The 14178-nt window shown below is 44.8% G+C and overlaps 1 protein-coding gene across 3 annotated transcripts in view; it reads left to right on the forward strand.

Annotated features, from left to right (window-relative positions):
• arhgap21b (Rho GTPase activating protein 21b) overlaps window positions 1-14178 on the forward strand; it is a 67029-nt gene that overhangs the window by 38575 nt on the left and 14276 nt on the right. For all 3 annotated transcript variants that reach the window (XM_056262913.1, XM_056262916.1, XM_056262915.1), the window contains 5 exons: window positions 5538-5684; window positions 5806-5902; window positions 6002-6038; window positions 13437-13559; window positions 13711-14010. In XM_056262913.1, the coding sequence (XP_056118888.1) occupies window positions 5538-5684; window positions 5806-5902; window positions 6002-6038; window positions 13437-13559; window positions 13711-14010 (704 nt within the window). The remainder of the gene's footprint in view (window positions 1-5537; window positions 5685-5805; window positions 5903-6001; window positions 6039-13436; window positions 13560-13710; window positions 14011-14178) is intronic.

The following is a 14178-nucleotide window of genomic DNA, read 5'->3' on the forward strand; positions in this document are numbered from 1 at the left end:
GGAGTATAGCGAGCGTTTTCAATTCATTCATATGGAAGTTGAGCACGAGAACACACTCGCTCCGCGCCAGTGGACACGCACCATTATGAATGCCCGTGTGCATTTTACTTTCGCTTCTGAATTAGCGCCAAATCGAGGGTGGCAGTTGCTTGAACGGTGGGTTCATTATTATTCTTGATGAAAAACACAACAAAACAGTGCAATGACAAACTCGCTTAACAGCGTCTTCTCAACATGTACACACAACATGAACCACCTTACAGCCATTGAGGGCGGGTCAAAGTAGACATTGTTTGCGGCCAGCCAATGAAGACCATAGGTGGGCATAATGCAAATGTGTTACTGCGTTATGTATGCAGGTCGCGGAAGTGAGACTGGAATTAGTGGTCGACCGATATTGTTTTTTTTGATGGCCGATATCTTAGAGAGCAGGGTGGCCGATAGTCGATATTCACACACACACACACACACACACACACACACACACACACACACACACACACACACACACACACACACACACACACACACACACACACACACACACACACACACACACACACACACACACACACACACACACACATATATATACACATATATATATATATATATATATATATAAATATATACTTTATATTTATATATACTTTATATTTATATATACTTTATATTTATTTTAATCAATATTTTATAAATTAGAAAACAAATCCTTAAAATAAACATGCTTATACTTTAGATGGCAACTTCTGCAATCCTATTACAGTATTTTTCACAAATAAAGTAATTGTTTAAAAATATATGAATATGTGAATAAAAAGGAAGTAAACACTGTAACAGGGCACTCAGTAATCTGGTAATTTCATGCGCACTGGTAATCATATTTTTTCAGATCAAGACAAGGTAACGCTAATTTTACATTCAGCACACAGTGAAAACGATATGAATATGACACAGTGGGCAACTGGATATAGCACAGCATATTTTAAAATTAAGGATTTAAAGTTTTTCGATGACGTCTCCTATGAAGCTGATCTTCTGTTCGCATTCACTCACTTCGCACGGACCGACCGTCACTCGCAGTAACACATGCAGGCTACAAATGCACACTTCACAAGATATCACAGCTGGATTCGATTAAATCTGCAAGATTTGTTTAATTAAATGTTTATTAGATATTCAGAGATTTGTTAAATGATGTAGATGCGAATTTTCTGAATGTTGACGGTAAGTTAAATGATAAAGTATTTTAGCCTGATTGTTTGCCTTTTCTGTTACAAATAATATAAAAGCAACGCTTAACTTTTTCGCAAACCATTTACTTTCTTTGTTTATCAGTTCTGTCTAACAAAGTATTAGATATGACTGACAGAGATCGTAAACTAATGAAGACTGAGAATGTGAGTGAGCACTGTGTGATCAGACGCTGCCGTTCTCTTCTCGCCGCCCCTCACAATAAAAGTCCTGCTTCCAACACATCGGCCAATCAGAAAAACTTATCGGCCTTGGCGATATATTGGTCGACCACTAACTGGAATTCCTGACGACTCGTTTAGGTGGTTCAGAGTTGATTCTTTCTTTTGGGAGACAATAGCTAAGTTAAAATGACTGGCAAGATAGAATTTGCAAGATAACGTCTATAGAAATAATTAATAGCATGTGTATTTTCTTAATTTCTCTAGTACCGACAGCAGAACCGGTAATAGAGCTTATTGATACTGCTGTCTTTCATCATTTAGCCCCCGGGGCCTGTTTAATACCAGGTTTCGGTACCCATCCCTAGCTGGTGCCTCTGGGTTAAAGGGTTAATTCACAAAAAAATGTAGGACTCACCCAAAAATTTAGCGGCCTAGTCCACATTTTCTGTGTTTTTTCTGTTCTCGCACGCCAAGCAAGCTTGAGCTTCCATTTATCATAACTTATGTGTGAGTTGATGAATGTTTATGCGAATAAAAGCCTACATCTAATCTGTTCAGCGTATAAAGCGATTGTGTCTGTCTAGACCAGGGGTTCTCAAAGTTTTGATAGGTGAGGGCCAATTTAGGAACCCAACATTGAACTGAGGGCCGCCAAAGTGGCGGGGGAGAAAACGAAGAAAAAAAAAACTGAAAAGAAAATCCCATTTGAAATTATTTTAATGACCAGGTTGCATCTCTACAGTTTACATTAGTTGCAATAAACACATTTTAATTCATAACTGAGGCTAAACCTGGCAAAACTTGTAAAAATTTTGGGGGGGAGAGAAAGAAACTTTTAAAATAGAAGCTTACCAAACAAGTCATCATCATCATTCATTTCTATCATTGCTTGTCAGTCGCGTTTCCATTATTGCAGATTTGCATATTATTATCTATCTTTTTTAACCCGTAACTGAAAAACGAAAAATGAACGGTTGTTGTCTTTTTAAAACGCAAAGTTGAACAAAATTTTAATTTGAACTGGCTTCACCAACTGCTGCGCAAAAAAGTAAATATCGACAGACTTTTTCAGATTTTTGTTTAAATGACTTTTTGCCCCTTTATTAAACATTTTAAATATTCACAAATTAATATGGAAAACATGTCGATTTTACTGGTTTTCTAAGGCCAAATTAGAATTTATATTTTTCCCGCAGTGATGAATGAGAAGAGCCATATAGCCTGTACGTGTCTGATCTAGCCTGATTTATAGGTGAGTTATAGGCTAATGATAATAAATGCGTCTGAAAAAACAGCGAGGCATTTTAATTGTTTATTAATAAACTATTGTTTTCTAAGTGTCGGCTAAAAACATATCTCCATCTCCGCTGTTAAGCAGATGCGCTTTTAGAGAGAAATCCACCTTTCATACGGATTAGCCTACATAATCAGGTATTTGCTTTCGATTCGAGTTTGTTTGTTTAAAAGTGCACATTTTAAGCTTTAGCCTACATAGGCTATATTTTGTTTCAGTTCTCGCGCTCCAGTTCACGGAGATCACGAAAGCGCGTAGTAGCCTAGGCTACTGATTGTTTTATTTTATTTTACAAAAGCACGTTTTCTTGTTATGAGTTTACACAAATAAAAGTAGTTGCGAATAATGCATTATTATTTTCTGTATGACCAGAAATGATAGACTAGTTTAAGTTGTTTCCACTGTTGATAGGAAAATGCAAGTGTTCGCGCCCGTGAACATTTTGAAAGGTAATGGAAACGCGGCTATTAATAAGCTTGACATTGTTAAGATTATTATTAAGTCACATTGAATATTGATTACTTGGTCAACATACCCTTTTAAATTGCAATGGGATTTGTGGTGCTGGTTTCGGTTGGCCACGATTCCTATTCCTGTGTAGACAACCACTGTTCCTGGTGGCCTTAGGAGTGAGGTCAAGTGCGATCGGTCGGTCGGACCATGTAATTACCGCTTATGCCTATGGATGCCGCTAAACACCACTAAACGGAGATATTCATTTTTTCAAAGCAATAGTTTTAACAGTTTTACAGATGTTATCGCGGGCCGCCAGAAATGTTTCGGCGGGCCGCCATTGGCTCGCGGGCCGCACTTTGAGAACCTATGGTCTAGACTTATCGACTCAATTCATATGGATTAGTTTTACGAACTCTTTATGAATTTGTTTAATGAACATCTTCATTTGTGTTCCGAAGATGAGCCTTATGGGTTTGGAACAACATGAGGGTGAGTAAATGATAAAAAAAATTTGGGGTTAACTATCCCATTAAGTTAAACGTCATGCAGTAAGCGCAGTTCTAGCTTCCACACTCCGCACAAGCACTTGGAGATGTGCATAATAATCGTGCACATTTATCTAGGTTAAAGTTGCCTTGCAAACGTTACTACTGCTTGCATGTTTCAAATAAGTCATATTTAAGGTTGATGAATGATAGGCGAACGTTTGGATTTTCTTTTCGACATATTGTAATTACCACATGAACCAGCTGTGTTAACAATCTGTCCGCCATGGACTACGTGACTTCCTGTTGTGGAGTTCTTTTTCTGTGACTTAACTGACTAATTAAAATTTCGTCAGCTAAGCCCCTTATCGTCGACTATTATGGGGGCAGCCCTAAAGTGATAAAGTTTGGTAAATCAGTTTTGGATAGAAATGCAGGGTTGGACATGTGTATGCAGTATATTTTAGTTTATTTATTTTAGTTTATATTTTTATTTTAGGTTTAGTTTTTTTTTTTAATTTTGAAATACTTGTCTTAACTTGTCTTAACTTAATATGCACAGATAACTAAGTCACTCCTCTGCTGGTTGACATCCTGAAGAGTTGTAAACACTATGGCCCTGTGGCATTTCAACACATTGCTCAGTTTGTTTGACTTCTTGATCAACCATTGGCATGGCAAGGCCCAAACCTCAGATTCTTCATTATAAGTTGCTTTGGATAAAAGTATCTGCTAAAAGAATGTAGTAGAGGATGGTTGCCACCTATTTCATCCACACACAAAAAAAAACCTGCCTACCATCCCATTAAATGAAGCTAGGTGATTGCTGATAGCATTAAGATTCTTGTGTCTTGGAGTGAAGCGATCTGTAGGCTATGCTAGAGTTCTTCGGCTAGGCATGAAGAGTGTTTTGCATACCTTCCCCTTGGCCCTCTTTGAGACGCTGGAGGATGCAGGAACTAGGGCAGTTACTTTAATTTTAGCTGCTCCAGCCCTCTGGCAGCACAGAACAGCTTTGTACTCCAACCTTTTTTGGCTGAGACCTGCAGAGAAGCTCATAAGTTTCCAGTGCTCTCAAAAACAGGACATGTCAAATTGTAAGATGAATAAAACTGTCCTCGTTCCTAGAAAAAGTTTATGCAGCAGAGTCTCTGCATAACGCTTGTCTGGGACAAGTGGATTTTTTTGAAGGGGCAAGTGAAAAAGAGAATATTACTTGCCCTACCGGTCAAGTAGCCTGATTAAAACTTACCAAAACACGAGAATGATTCTGATTTTATTACATTTAGTGTAAGTGGTGATTAATAGTGGATAATAGTAAGTATCAATGTATTGACGGTAACAAGGTTGCGCTGTTGTGGCTCGCGCAGCCTCTCGAGGAGAAGTCTAAACAAATGAGACTCGGTTAACATGATACTGCGGTTTTTAAGTTAATAAAAGTTCTTAGTTAATATTAAGTAGTTAATATTAAGTCACTTACATTTTTGACACAATATTGACACTTTTTGTTCCATTTCAGATTTTTTTTTATAAAAGAAAAAAATATATTGAAACACCTGTAACAGTTGCCAGCTTTCCTTGGAAAAAAATGGTGACAACCACGAAGTTGAAAAAGTTGCCCTATGTTTACTTAATAAAAGTGTTGTGGTCAAACTAATGATTTCGGTGTTTTAAAATTGAGTTTAATATTTTGAGGCATATATGAGGGCATGAATATGTACTGCATAGTAGGACACATTTATCTTTTATTTATCTTTTTTTTTTTTTTTTACTTTATTGTTGGAGCTTTTTTTGCTCTCTTTGGTATGCATGTTCATAAATGTATACACATGCTTGCACAGTTATTTTATTCACATGTTTACTGCTCTGTTACTATGTTTACAGATGAGCCAGCCAGCCCTAGTGTAGACCATGATGGCAGCCACATTCCTGCATCGGCTGTGATCTCTGGAGCTCAGGCTGTAATCTCTGACAGCCCAAGCCCTACCACCCCTAGTCCCCTCATGCGCCGGCAACTGTCTCATGACCAAGGTGAGCAATTCTGTGTAGATTTCAATTTATTTTAACAATTATTGCCATCTAACAGCACCATATGAATGGCACAGGGAGCAGATGTTCTGATGTTGTATTTTTTTTGTCTACATCTATGCAGAGTCTCTCAGAAATGCCCTTCTGGAATCAGGAACCAAAACAGAGCGCTCAAAATCATATGATGAGGGTCTGGACAACTACCGGGAGGAAGGACGTGGGTAAGTGTCTTTTAAAAGCGCCGGATCATAAATTTGAAGGTTCCCAATACTGTAGTTGTAAATGGTTGTTTGGCCTAACATATTCATTCATTTTCACAGACGATCCAGCAAACCGAGTCTAAGTGTTTTCAGGAAGGTGAGAGATGCACTTAAAAAATCAGCAGCTTTCTTTAAACCAGAACGCTCATTTACTAATAACCGTGATGTTGGCCTTGCTCCAAAACCTAGTGAGATGCCTATGTAGAGAGCATTTTAAAGCTGTACATAAAGTTCAATCTAATATACATTCTTTTAGCCAAATTTAAGACTATATCGCATGTGTCCTTTGTGGAGACAAACTGCATTTTGACAAAATTCTATCCAAGATGAAGAAAGAATCAGACCCATTAAAGTAATTGCGCTAGAGTCTCAGCGATTGTGTGCAGTCCATAGGCTTGTCATCGTAGGGTTGGGTGCAGTGGCGACAATTCACCAACAGCCAAGGTATGGCGAACTCTGATGATCATCAAATCTTACTCCCTTCCCTCGGCGTAACAATAAGTGCGCGTGTGTGTGTGTGGTTCGTCCAAAGATGGATCACATATAGCTTTGATCATAACAGCAAATTAGACAATTATAAACCACTGTTATAAGAATGAAGGACTTTTCAAGTGCTTTTCAAGGACTTTCAAGTACTTCACACAATTTTTTCCAGCTCATCAAAGTTCAAAAGTCTGAATATTGTCCAATTTAAATGTTATTTTTAACTTGACCAAAAAAAAGTGTTAATCCTTAAAAGTTTGTCCCCATTTGTAAAACGTACTCGGTTACTGACGTAACCTCGGTTCTCTCTAGAGAGGTTCTCTCGTATTGCGTAAAGAAAGATTCATCTTCTCGAGATATTGAAGCCAAAAAATTATCCTTAATTTTGTATTCATTGTCAACGCAGTGCAGCAGCTAGCAGACCTAGAGCAGGCAGTCTTGCGTGCTCCATTGGCTGCCCTGCGGGCATCTGCTGCAACCTACCAGTGAGCCCCGCGTGACGTCACGCCCAATGAAGGGCGCCCGCGCCTTCATAGCGTCATAGCCCGCCAGAATGGGCGTGGCTTAGCGTATAAAGAAGGGGCTGTAGGCTGAATTCCCTGGTTTTCGTCGACTGAAGCGAAGTCGCTCGTGGCGCAAGCACGGCCGGTTACGCAATACTCGTTCCCTCTCTAGAAAGAACCGAGGTTACGTTAGTAACCGAGTACGTTCTCTTACGAGAGGTTCTCTCGTATTGCGTAAGTTTAGCTTACGCTACGGGAACTTTTTGTCAACGCCGTGCGCGCCAAGCAACCACCCATGAGTCGCCGAGGTTTCTCGGGGAACCCAATAAGTGGAAAAATAAGGTGGCCAGCCACGCGGGCCATCACTCGTACATAAGCACACATAGGGAATACAGAGCAGAGCACTGGTCTGTATAAGCATATAGCACATCCCTACTAGTTCAGCTCAACCAGGAGAGCTGAGTCACGTGAGAGTGGTCTGAGCATGATATTTCTGGGCAGAACGCACAACTCGCTTAGACTGACAGAAGTTTAGCCTGCAGGGCGGGAACTTCTAGGTTATAGAACCTGACAAAGGTAGACGGGGAGCTCCAGCCCCTACACATATGTTGTGGATAGAAATCCCGCTGGACCACGCCCACGATGAGGCCATGCCTCTAGTGGAATGAGCCCTGATGCCCAGAGGGCATTGCAGACCTTTTGACGCATAAGCGGCAGCTATAGCGTCCACTATCCATCTGGACAGAGTCTGTTTCGAGGCAGCGAGACCTTTGGTGCGCCCACCAAACGAAACAAACAGCTGCTCCGTGCGCCTGAAAGAGGCGGAGCGCGTAGTGTAAAACCTCAGCGCCCTGACCGGGCAAAGAAGATTCACGTCTGTCTCACTGTCTGACGCTGGCAGAGCCGACAGTGAAATGACTTGCGCTCTGAAAGGAGTGCCCATCACTTTTGGAACATAGCCATGTCTAGGTTTGAGGATGACTTTAGAGTCATTCGGCCCGAACTCAAGACACGTCGCGCTGATTGACAGCGCGTGCAGAAAAACGGTTTTTAGTGATAGGTATTTTAACTCCACGGAGTCTAGTGGCTCAAATGGGAAGGCTTTCAGGGCCTCGAGGACCAAGGAAAAATCCCACATAGGAACCGACGGGGGGCATGGCGGATTCATCCTTCTAGCTCTCTTAAGGAAGCGGATGACCAGCTCATGTCTTTCCAGTGACTGGCCATGTGTCGATTCTGCGAACGCCGCCACGGCCGCCACATAAACTTTGAGCGTGGATGGGGACCTCCCTTTATCCATCAGCTCTTGTAGGAAAGTGAGCAGATGCGCAACCTCGCACGTCCGTGGGCCCAGATCTCTGTCGGTGCACCACTTGGAGAACACCGACCTTCCACGAGAAGGCGTAGAGCCTTCTCGTGGAAGGAGCTCTAGACTGCGTGATCGTGTTCATCACTCTTTCTGGCAGGGCAACGAGTACCTGTTGATCAACCATGCGTGCAGAGACCAGCGCTCTGGATGGGGATGCCAGATCGAGCCGCGAGCCTGAGAGAGGAGATCTGCCCTCACCGGAATAGGCCACGGAGCTGCATGTGACAGCCGTGCTAGTTCCGGGAACCAATTCTGATTCTCCCAGTGCGGAGCTATGAGGAGCACCGAGTGGCGCGTTTCACTGATTCTCTTGATCACCTGTGGTAACAGGGAGACCGGAGGGAAAACATACAGTGGGAGGCTGGGCCAGACCTGGGCCAGCGCGTCCTCGTTCTTCGAAAAGAACATCGGGCAATGAGCGTTGTCTTTTGACGCAAATAGGTCGACTTCCGCTCTGCCGAATAGGCGCCACAGTTTCTGGACTGTTTGGGGGTGCAGGGACCATTCCCCTGGGGGAACGGTGTCCCTGGACAGTTTGTCTGGGACGTCGTTCAAATGGCCAGGCACATGCGCCGCCCTCAGCGAGCGCAGGTGCATCTAGGACCAAATAAGGATGCGTTCCGTCAGATTGCAGAGGTTTCTGGATCTGACACCGCCCTGACGGTTTACATAGGAAACCACAGAGATGTTGTCCGAGCGGACGAGAACATGTTGGTTCTGTATGAACGGGAGGAAGCGCGTTCTCGACCGCTATCATTTCCAGACAGTTTATGTGAAAACACTTCTCTTGGTCTGACCACTGGCCAAAGGCCGGTCTGCCCTCGAACAGCGTGCCCCAACCCCAGTTGGACGCGTCTGTCGAAATGACTTTCCGATAAGAGACGGTTCCCATCATCACTCCCTGCTGGTACCAGTCGGCTACTAACCAGGGCTGCAGAGCCGCTATGCAGGTCTGAGTCACTCTGATTTTCTGGCCGCCAGAAACCCAGGCTCGGCGAGACGCGCGAGCATTCAACCAGCGTTGGAGCGGGCGCATGCGCAGTAGGCCCAGCTGGAGCACCGCTGCCGCTGAAGCCATACAGCCCAGCATCCTTTGAAACGTTTTCAAAGGGACAAAGCTGCCCTTCTGGAAAGACGCAGCTAGGCGGCGAACACGGCGCGCGCGCTGTGTCGACAAGTGAGCCGTCATGGCCACAGAATTCAGTTCTATTCCTAAAAAGGAAATTGACTGACTGGGCATTAATGAGCTCTTGGTCCAGTTGACCGTGAGACCCAAGCTTTCCAGGTGACTGAGAAGCACTGTTCTGTGAGATAACAGCTCCGTCTCTGACTGTGCCAATATCAGCCAATCGTCCAGATAGTTCATTATTCGCAGCCCCTGAGTTCTCAGGGGGGCGAGCGCCGCGTCCATGCACTTCGTAAATGTACGGGGTGCTAGAGACAGGCCGAACGGCAGGACGGTGTATTGATTTGTACGGTGTACCCATTCTGGGTGCCCTGGGATAGTTTCCCACGCAGCTATGTGAGCCGCTAGGGGGCGAATGGCCTTCGAGTTCAGATCGCCGCCATTTGCGGGCTTGTGAAACTGAACCGGAGCCGAACACGCGGCGCGCGCGCTCTCGGTTCTGGGCAATGGCTGTGGTGTATGCAATGGTGTATTTGACGCCCCGATCATAATGGATGGGGAGCGTTTTATTAATGCCCTGCATTTTGTGATAACACTTAAATGCGCGGGTGGAGCCCGGGGGGAGGTTTGTGTTAGCAAGCGTGAACGCACTCTGGCGGGCACGAGACTTACATTCATAACCTGCTTTCTTATGTGAAACTGAACCGGAGCCGAAAGCGCGGCGCGCGCGCTCTCGGTTCTGGGCAATGGCTGCTCGCTGAAAACAGAAACCGGCTGATTAATGTGAGATGTCCCAATCATAAGGGATGGGGAACATTCTTTTTCACTTTTTGACGCGCGAGCAGCGCTCCGGGCGGAAAAGCTTCCTGTAAGTGTGAGTGCGTGTGCGCGGGCACGAGACTTACAAGTGTATTTGACGCCCCGATCATAATGGATGGGGAGCGTTTTATTAATGCCCTGCGTTTTGTGATAACACTTAAACGCGCGGGCGGAGCCTGGGGGAAGGGTTGTGTTAGCAAGCGTGAACGCACTCTGGCGGGCACGAGACTTACTTTCTTGATCGTGTAACAGAGCGGGCGATAGTGGGCACAGACCTGTGGACACATTTCTTACATTCAACACTCGAGCGGCTTTTCTGCGCATTATGAGAGTGTGCTCTGTGAGTGACATGAGATTCGGAGTGCTTATGTGTAGGGGTGAACACTGGGGCGTGGGCACTTTCACTACACCTACAACACTGACGGCATGAGCCGGACCAGACATTATACTCTTTTTGAGATTTCTGGGTCGCCGTGAAACCGGCGTTTGTGTGCAGGCGAGAGGGTAAACAAACCGGCTCGTTGGCTGCTAATTGAACCACTGCAGTAGCCTGTTTGAAGGGGACTGACAGGGAAATAAACTTTGACGGCGGTCCGGCCGCAGCGGGACACGCGCGTTTAAAAAAAAGAAAAGATTGTTAAAAAAATAAAAAATAAAAAATAAAAAAAATACTCTGTTAGTAAGCATGAGCGCTCGAGCGGGCACGTAACTTACAGTCTTAACCTGACATGTATGAGGCTGTTCTGGCCGTGTGACACCGCTCCAGTAGCCTTATCTAAGGGGACTGACAGGGCGAGACATTTTGACGGCGGCGTGCAAGCCCGTCCGGGTCATGCAGTGAGCTCGAAAGGGCACTGCATGACGCACGAACGGTGACACGAGGGCGGGGTAGCTCTCTTGTAACGTAAAGAGAGCTAGCCACGTGCTCGTTGGTCGAGCAGAACTGTATAAAATTTTGCTCTTACCACGCATCCAGTACGTCGCGTATGTTGATGCCCGTCCGGGTCATGCAGAGAGCTCGAGAGGGCTCTGCATGACGCGCGAACGGCGACGCGAGGGCGGGGTAACTCTCTTGTAACGTAAAGAGAGCTAGCCGCGTGCTCGTTGGTCGAGCAGAACTGGGAACAGTGTTTGTATGAGGGCGCGCGCACAAGTAGTGGGCACGGGACCTACATGTGACACAGATGATGCCCGTCCGGGTCATGCAGAGAGCTCGAGAGGGCTCTGCATGACGCGCGAATGGGGACACGAGGGCGGGGTAGCTCTCTTGTAACGTAAAGAGAGCTAGCCGCGTGCTCGTTTCTCGGCCTCATCCTCAGATGTGACGGCAGTGAGGCTCGTGAGCGGCAGCTGCGCGTCGGTGAGGCGAAAGCGAAAAACTAGGCTCGAGGGAGGTTCTCCGGCGAGCGCGTCGCTGTGGCCACAGGTTCCGGCTGTCTCAGGGAACGGCGCTTCTTCCTGCGCGGTCCCACAGAGGGCGGAGAGACTGCTGCGGGGTTGAAGGCTTCGAGTCGAGCCCGCAGGGTCGACAGCGGAAGCGCTTCACAGAGCTCGCAGCCCCCGGATGCGAGGGCGAGCTCTGCATGTTCCAGGCAGAGAGCGCAGATCAAGTGGCGGTCTCCGACGCTGAGCGGCACGAGCCGCAGGAAGTGCGAGGCATCTTTAAAAAGACACTCGCGCTCTTTTAGGAATAGGTTTTGCAAGGTAAAAAGGATACGTCGCCGGATAGCGTAGCTTGCACGGATGGCTGAAGGTGGCGAAGACGGCCGGCTTCCTCAGCGCTGTCCTAAGCTGGCTGTTCGCTGTTCGACGGCGGCGGTGGCTTCTCTCAGATCCAGCGATGCGAAGAGCTCGCTGAAGAGACGAAAACCAGGGAATTCAGCCTACAGCCCCTTCTTTATACGCTAAGCCACGCCCATTCTGGCGGGCTATGACACTATGAAGGCGCGGGCGCCCTTCATTGGGCGTGACGTCACGCGGGGCTCACTGGTAGGCTGCAGCAGATGCCCGCAGGGCAGCCAATGAGCATGCAAGACTGCCTGCTCTAGGTCTGCTAGCTGCTGCACTGCGTTGACAATGAATACAAAATTAAGGATAATTTTTTGGCTTCAATATCTCGAGAAGATGAATCTTTCCCGTAGCGTAAGCTAAACTTACGCAATACGAGAGAACCTCTCGTAAGAGAACTAAAAGTTTCATGATGTAGGAAAACTAACACTTACTGAAAAACACTTTTATTTTTAAATAAAAAAATACATGAAATTACCATTATAGCCAGTAGATGGCTGCAGAGGTGCACTTTTTGTCTTATTAGTCACTTCCACATTATTATAGTGTTTCCCATTTTTATTTATTTATTTTTAGAGATGTTAAAAACACTATTATAAGATTAAAAAAAGTATTTGTGTCACTTTTTGTACTGAAGTGTAACGTATATATTTGTAGGAAAGGTCAAAAAGTCTCATGAAAAACAAAAACTTTTCTTGAAATTGTAAGTAAAATTACACAGACCTGCGAGTAAAGAACGCTTCCTTTGTAATAACTTACACTGTCAGTCAGTTCAGTGCCGAAAACTCATTTTAATCTAAACTAAACTTCACAATGAATCTTGTATTTGCATCGTGTCTCCGCTTTGTTTGTTATAATGAGAGGATTCGCGCGTGTGTAAAACTTAGTAAACCTGGGTTAAATAAACTCATTCACCGCTCACTCTCAGTAACTTAACCACCACTGATTGGTCATTATTTTCAACAGAAATGCCTCTGATTGGCTCCAATACTCAGTTATGAATATAACAAACAGATTGCTTTAATTTACTTGCTTTTCTCTCTTATTAAACAATTACAAATTATATGTGACACTTTTATGTGTAGTAATATAACACCGTTAATCCTGCAATAAAAATATATTACTTTGCATTGACCCGACCAGCCACGGTATGGCAGCCGCCATACCCTGTCATACCCAATTGACGCCCCTACTTGGGTGACTAGTCAATCATCATGACTTATCCCTAATGTAGAGCGCTCTACATAAGTCACTTGCGAGGTCCCATTTTAGTTAGGGGTAGCCTAAGAAGGGAGTTGCCTGTGTATTGATCAGAAGCAACTCACCAGGTTTTGGAATAAGGGCAACAATTATAAATAGTTAACCAATACTAAACACTAAAATTTCATGTTTGTTCTGGTTTTATAGGCACTTGATGGCCATAAATCTGATGACTCCAGCTCCAGAAGAGACTCCTCCACTGAGATCTTCAGTGATTCCACCAAGGAGGGTTGGCTGCATTTCCGACAGCTCAACACGGAGAAGGGCAAGGTGGGAAAAGTATCTCTCGGTCTCTTTCAATGTTCATTTCCCATAGTGCCAAATACATTCAAGAGCATATCTAATGGAATGATGATGGTTTTTCTGTGATTTTTTTAGATTACTGATCATAACCAGTTTTTACATTTGTTCCTATCTATAGCGAGTAGGAGGTGGTATGCGGCCATGGAAACAGATGTATTCAGTGCTGCGTGGACACTCCTTCTACCTCTATAAGGACAAAAAGGAGGGGCTTGCTCATGTTAACTCCCAACTGGAGGACGAGCCTCAATCAATCAGCATCAAGGCCTGCTTGATTGACATCTCCTACAGTGATACAAAGCGCAAGAATGTCCTACGGCTAACGACTTCAGACTGCGAGTATCTGTTTCAGGCAGAGGGCCGAGAGGACATGCTGTCCTGGATAAGAGTCATTCAAGAAAACAGCAACCTGGACGAGGAGGTTTGTTGACAATGATAGCGTGGTCTTCTTGGCTACCTTCACACTGCAGCTGCATTGGCGAGGTCTTGTGTGAGAGGGTTAAGAGATACCCACAAATCTAGTTTAAGGAGTACAAAGACACTTTTTTTTATTGGTCGTAACTTCTGGAGAGAAATAAGGCAGACACTG

Source organism: Rhinichthys klamathensis, unplaced genomic scaffold (genome assembly GCF_029890125.1).
Source record: "Rhinichthys klamathensis goyatoka isolate OS25496 unplaced genomic scaffold, OSU_Roscu_1.1 h1tg000011l_1, whole genome shotgun sequence".
In the NCBI taxonomy this organism is placed as follows: domain Eukaryota; kingdom Metazoa; phylum Chordata; class Actinopteri; order Cypriniformes; family Leuciscidae; genus Rhinichthys; species Rhinichthys klamathensis.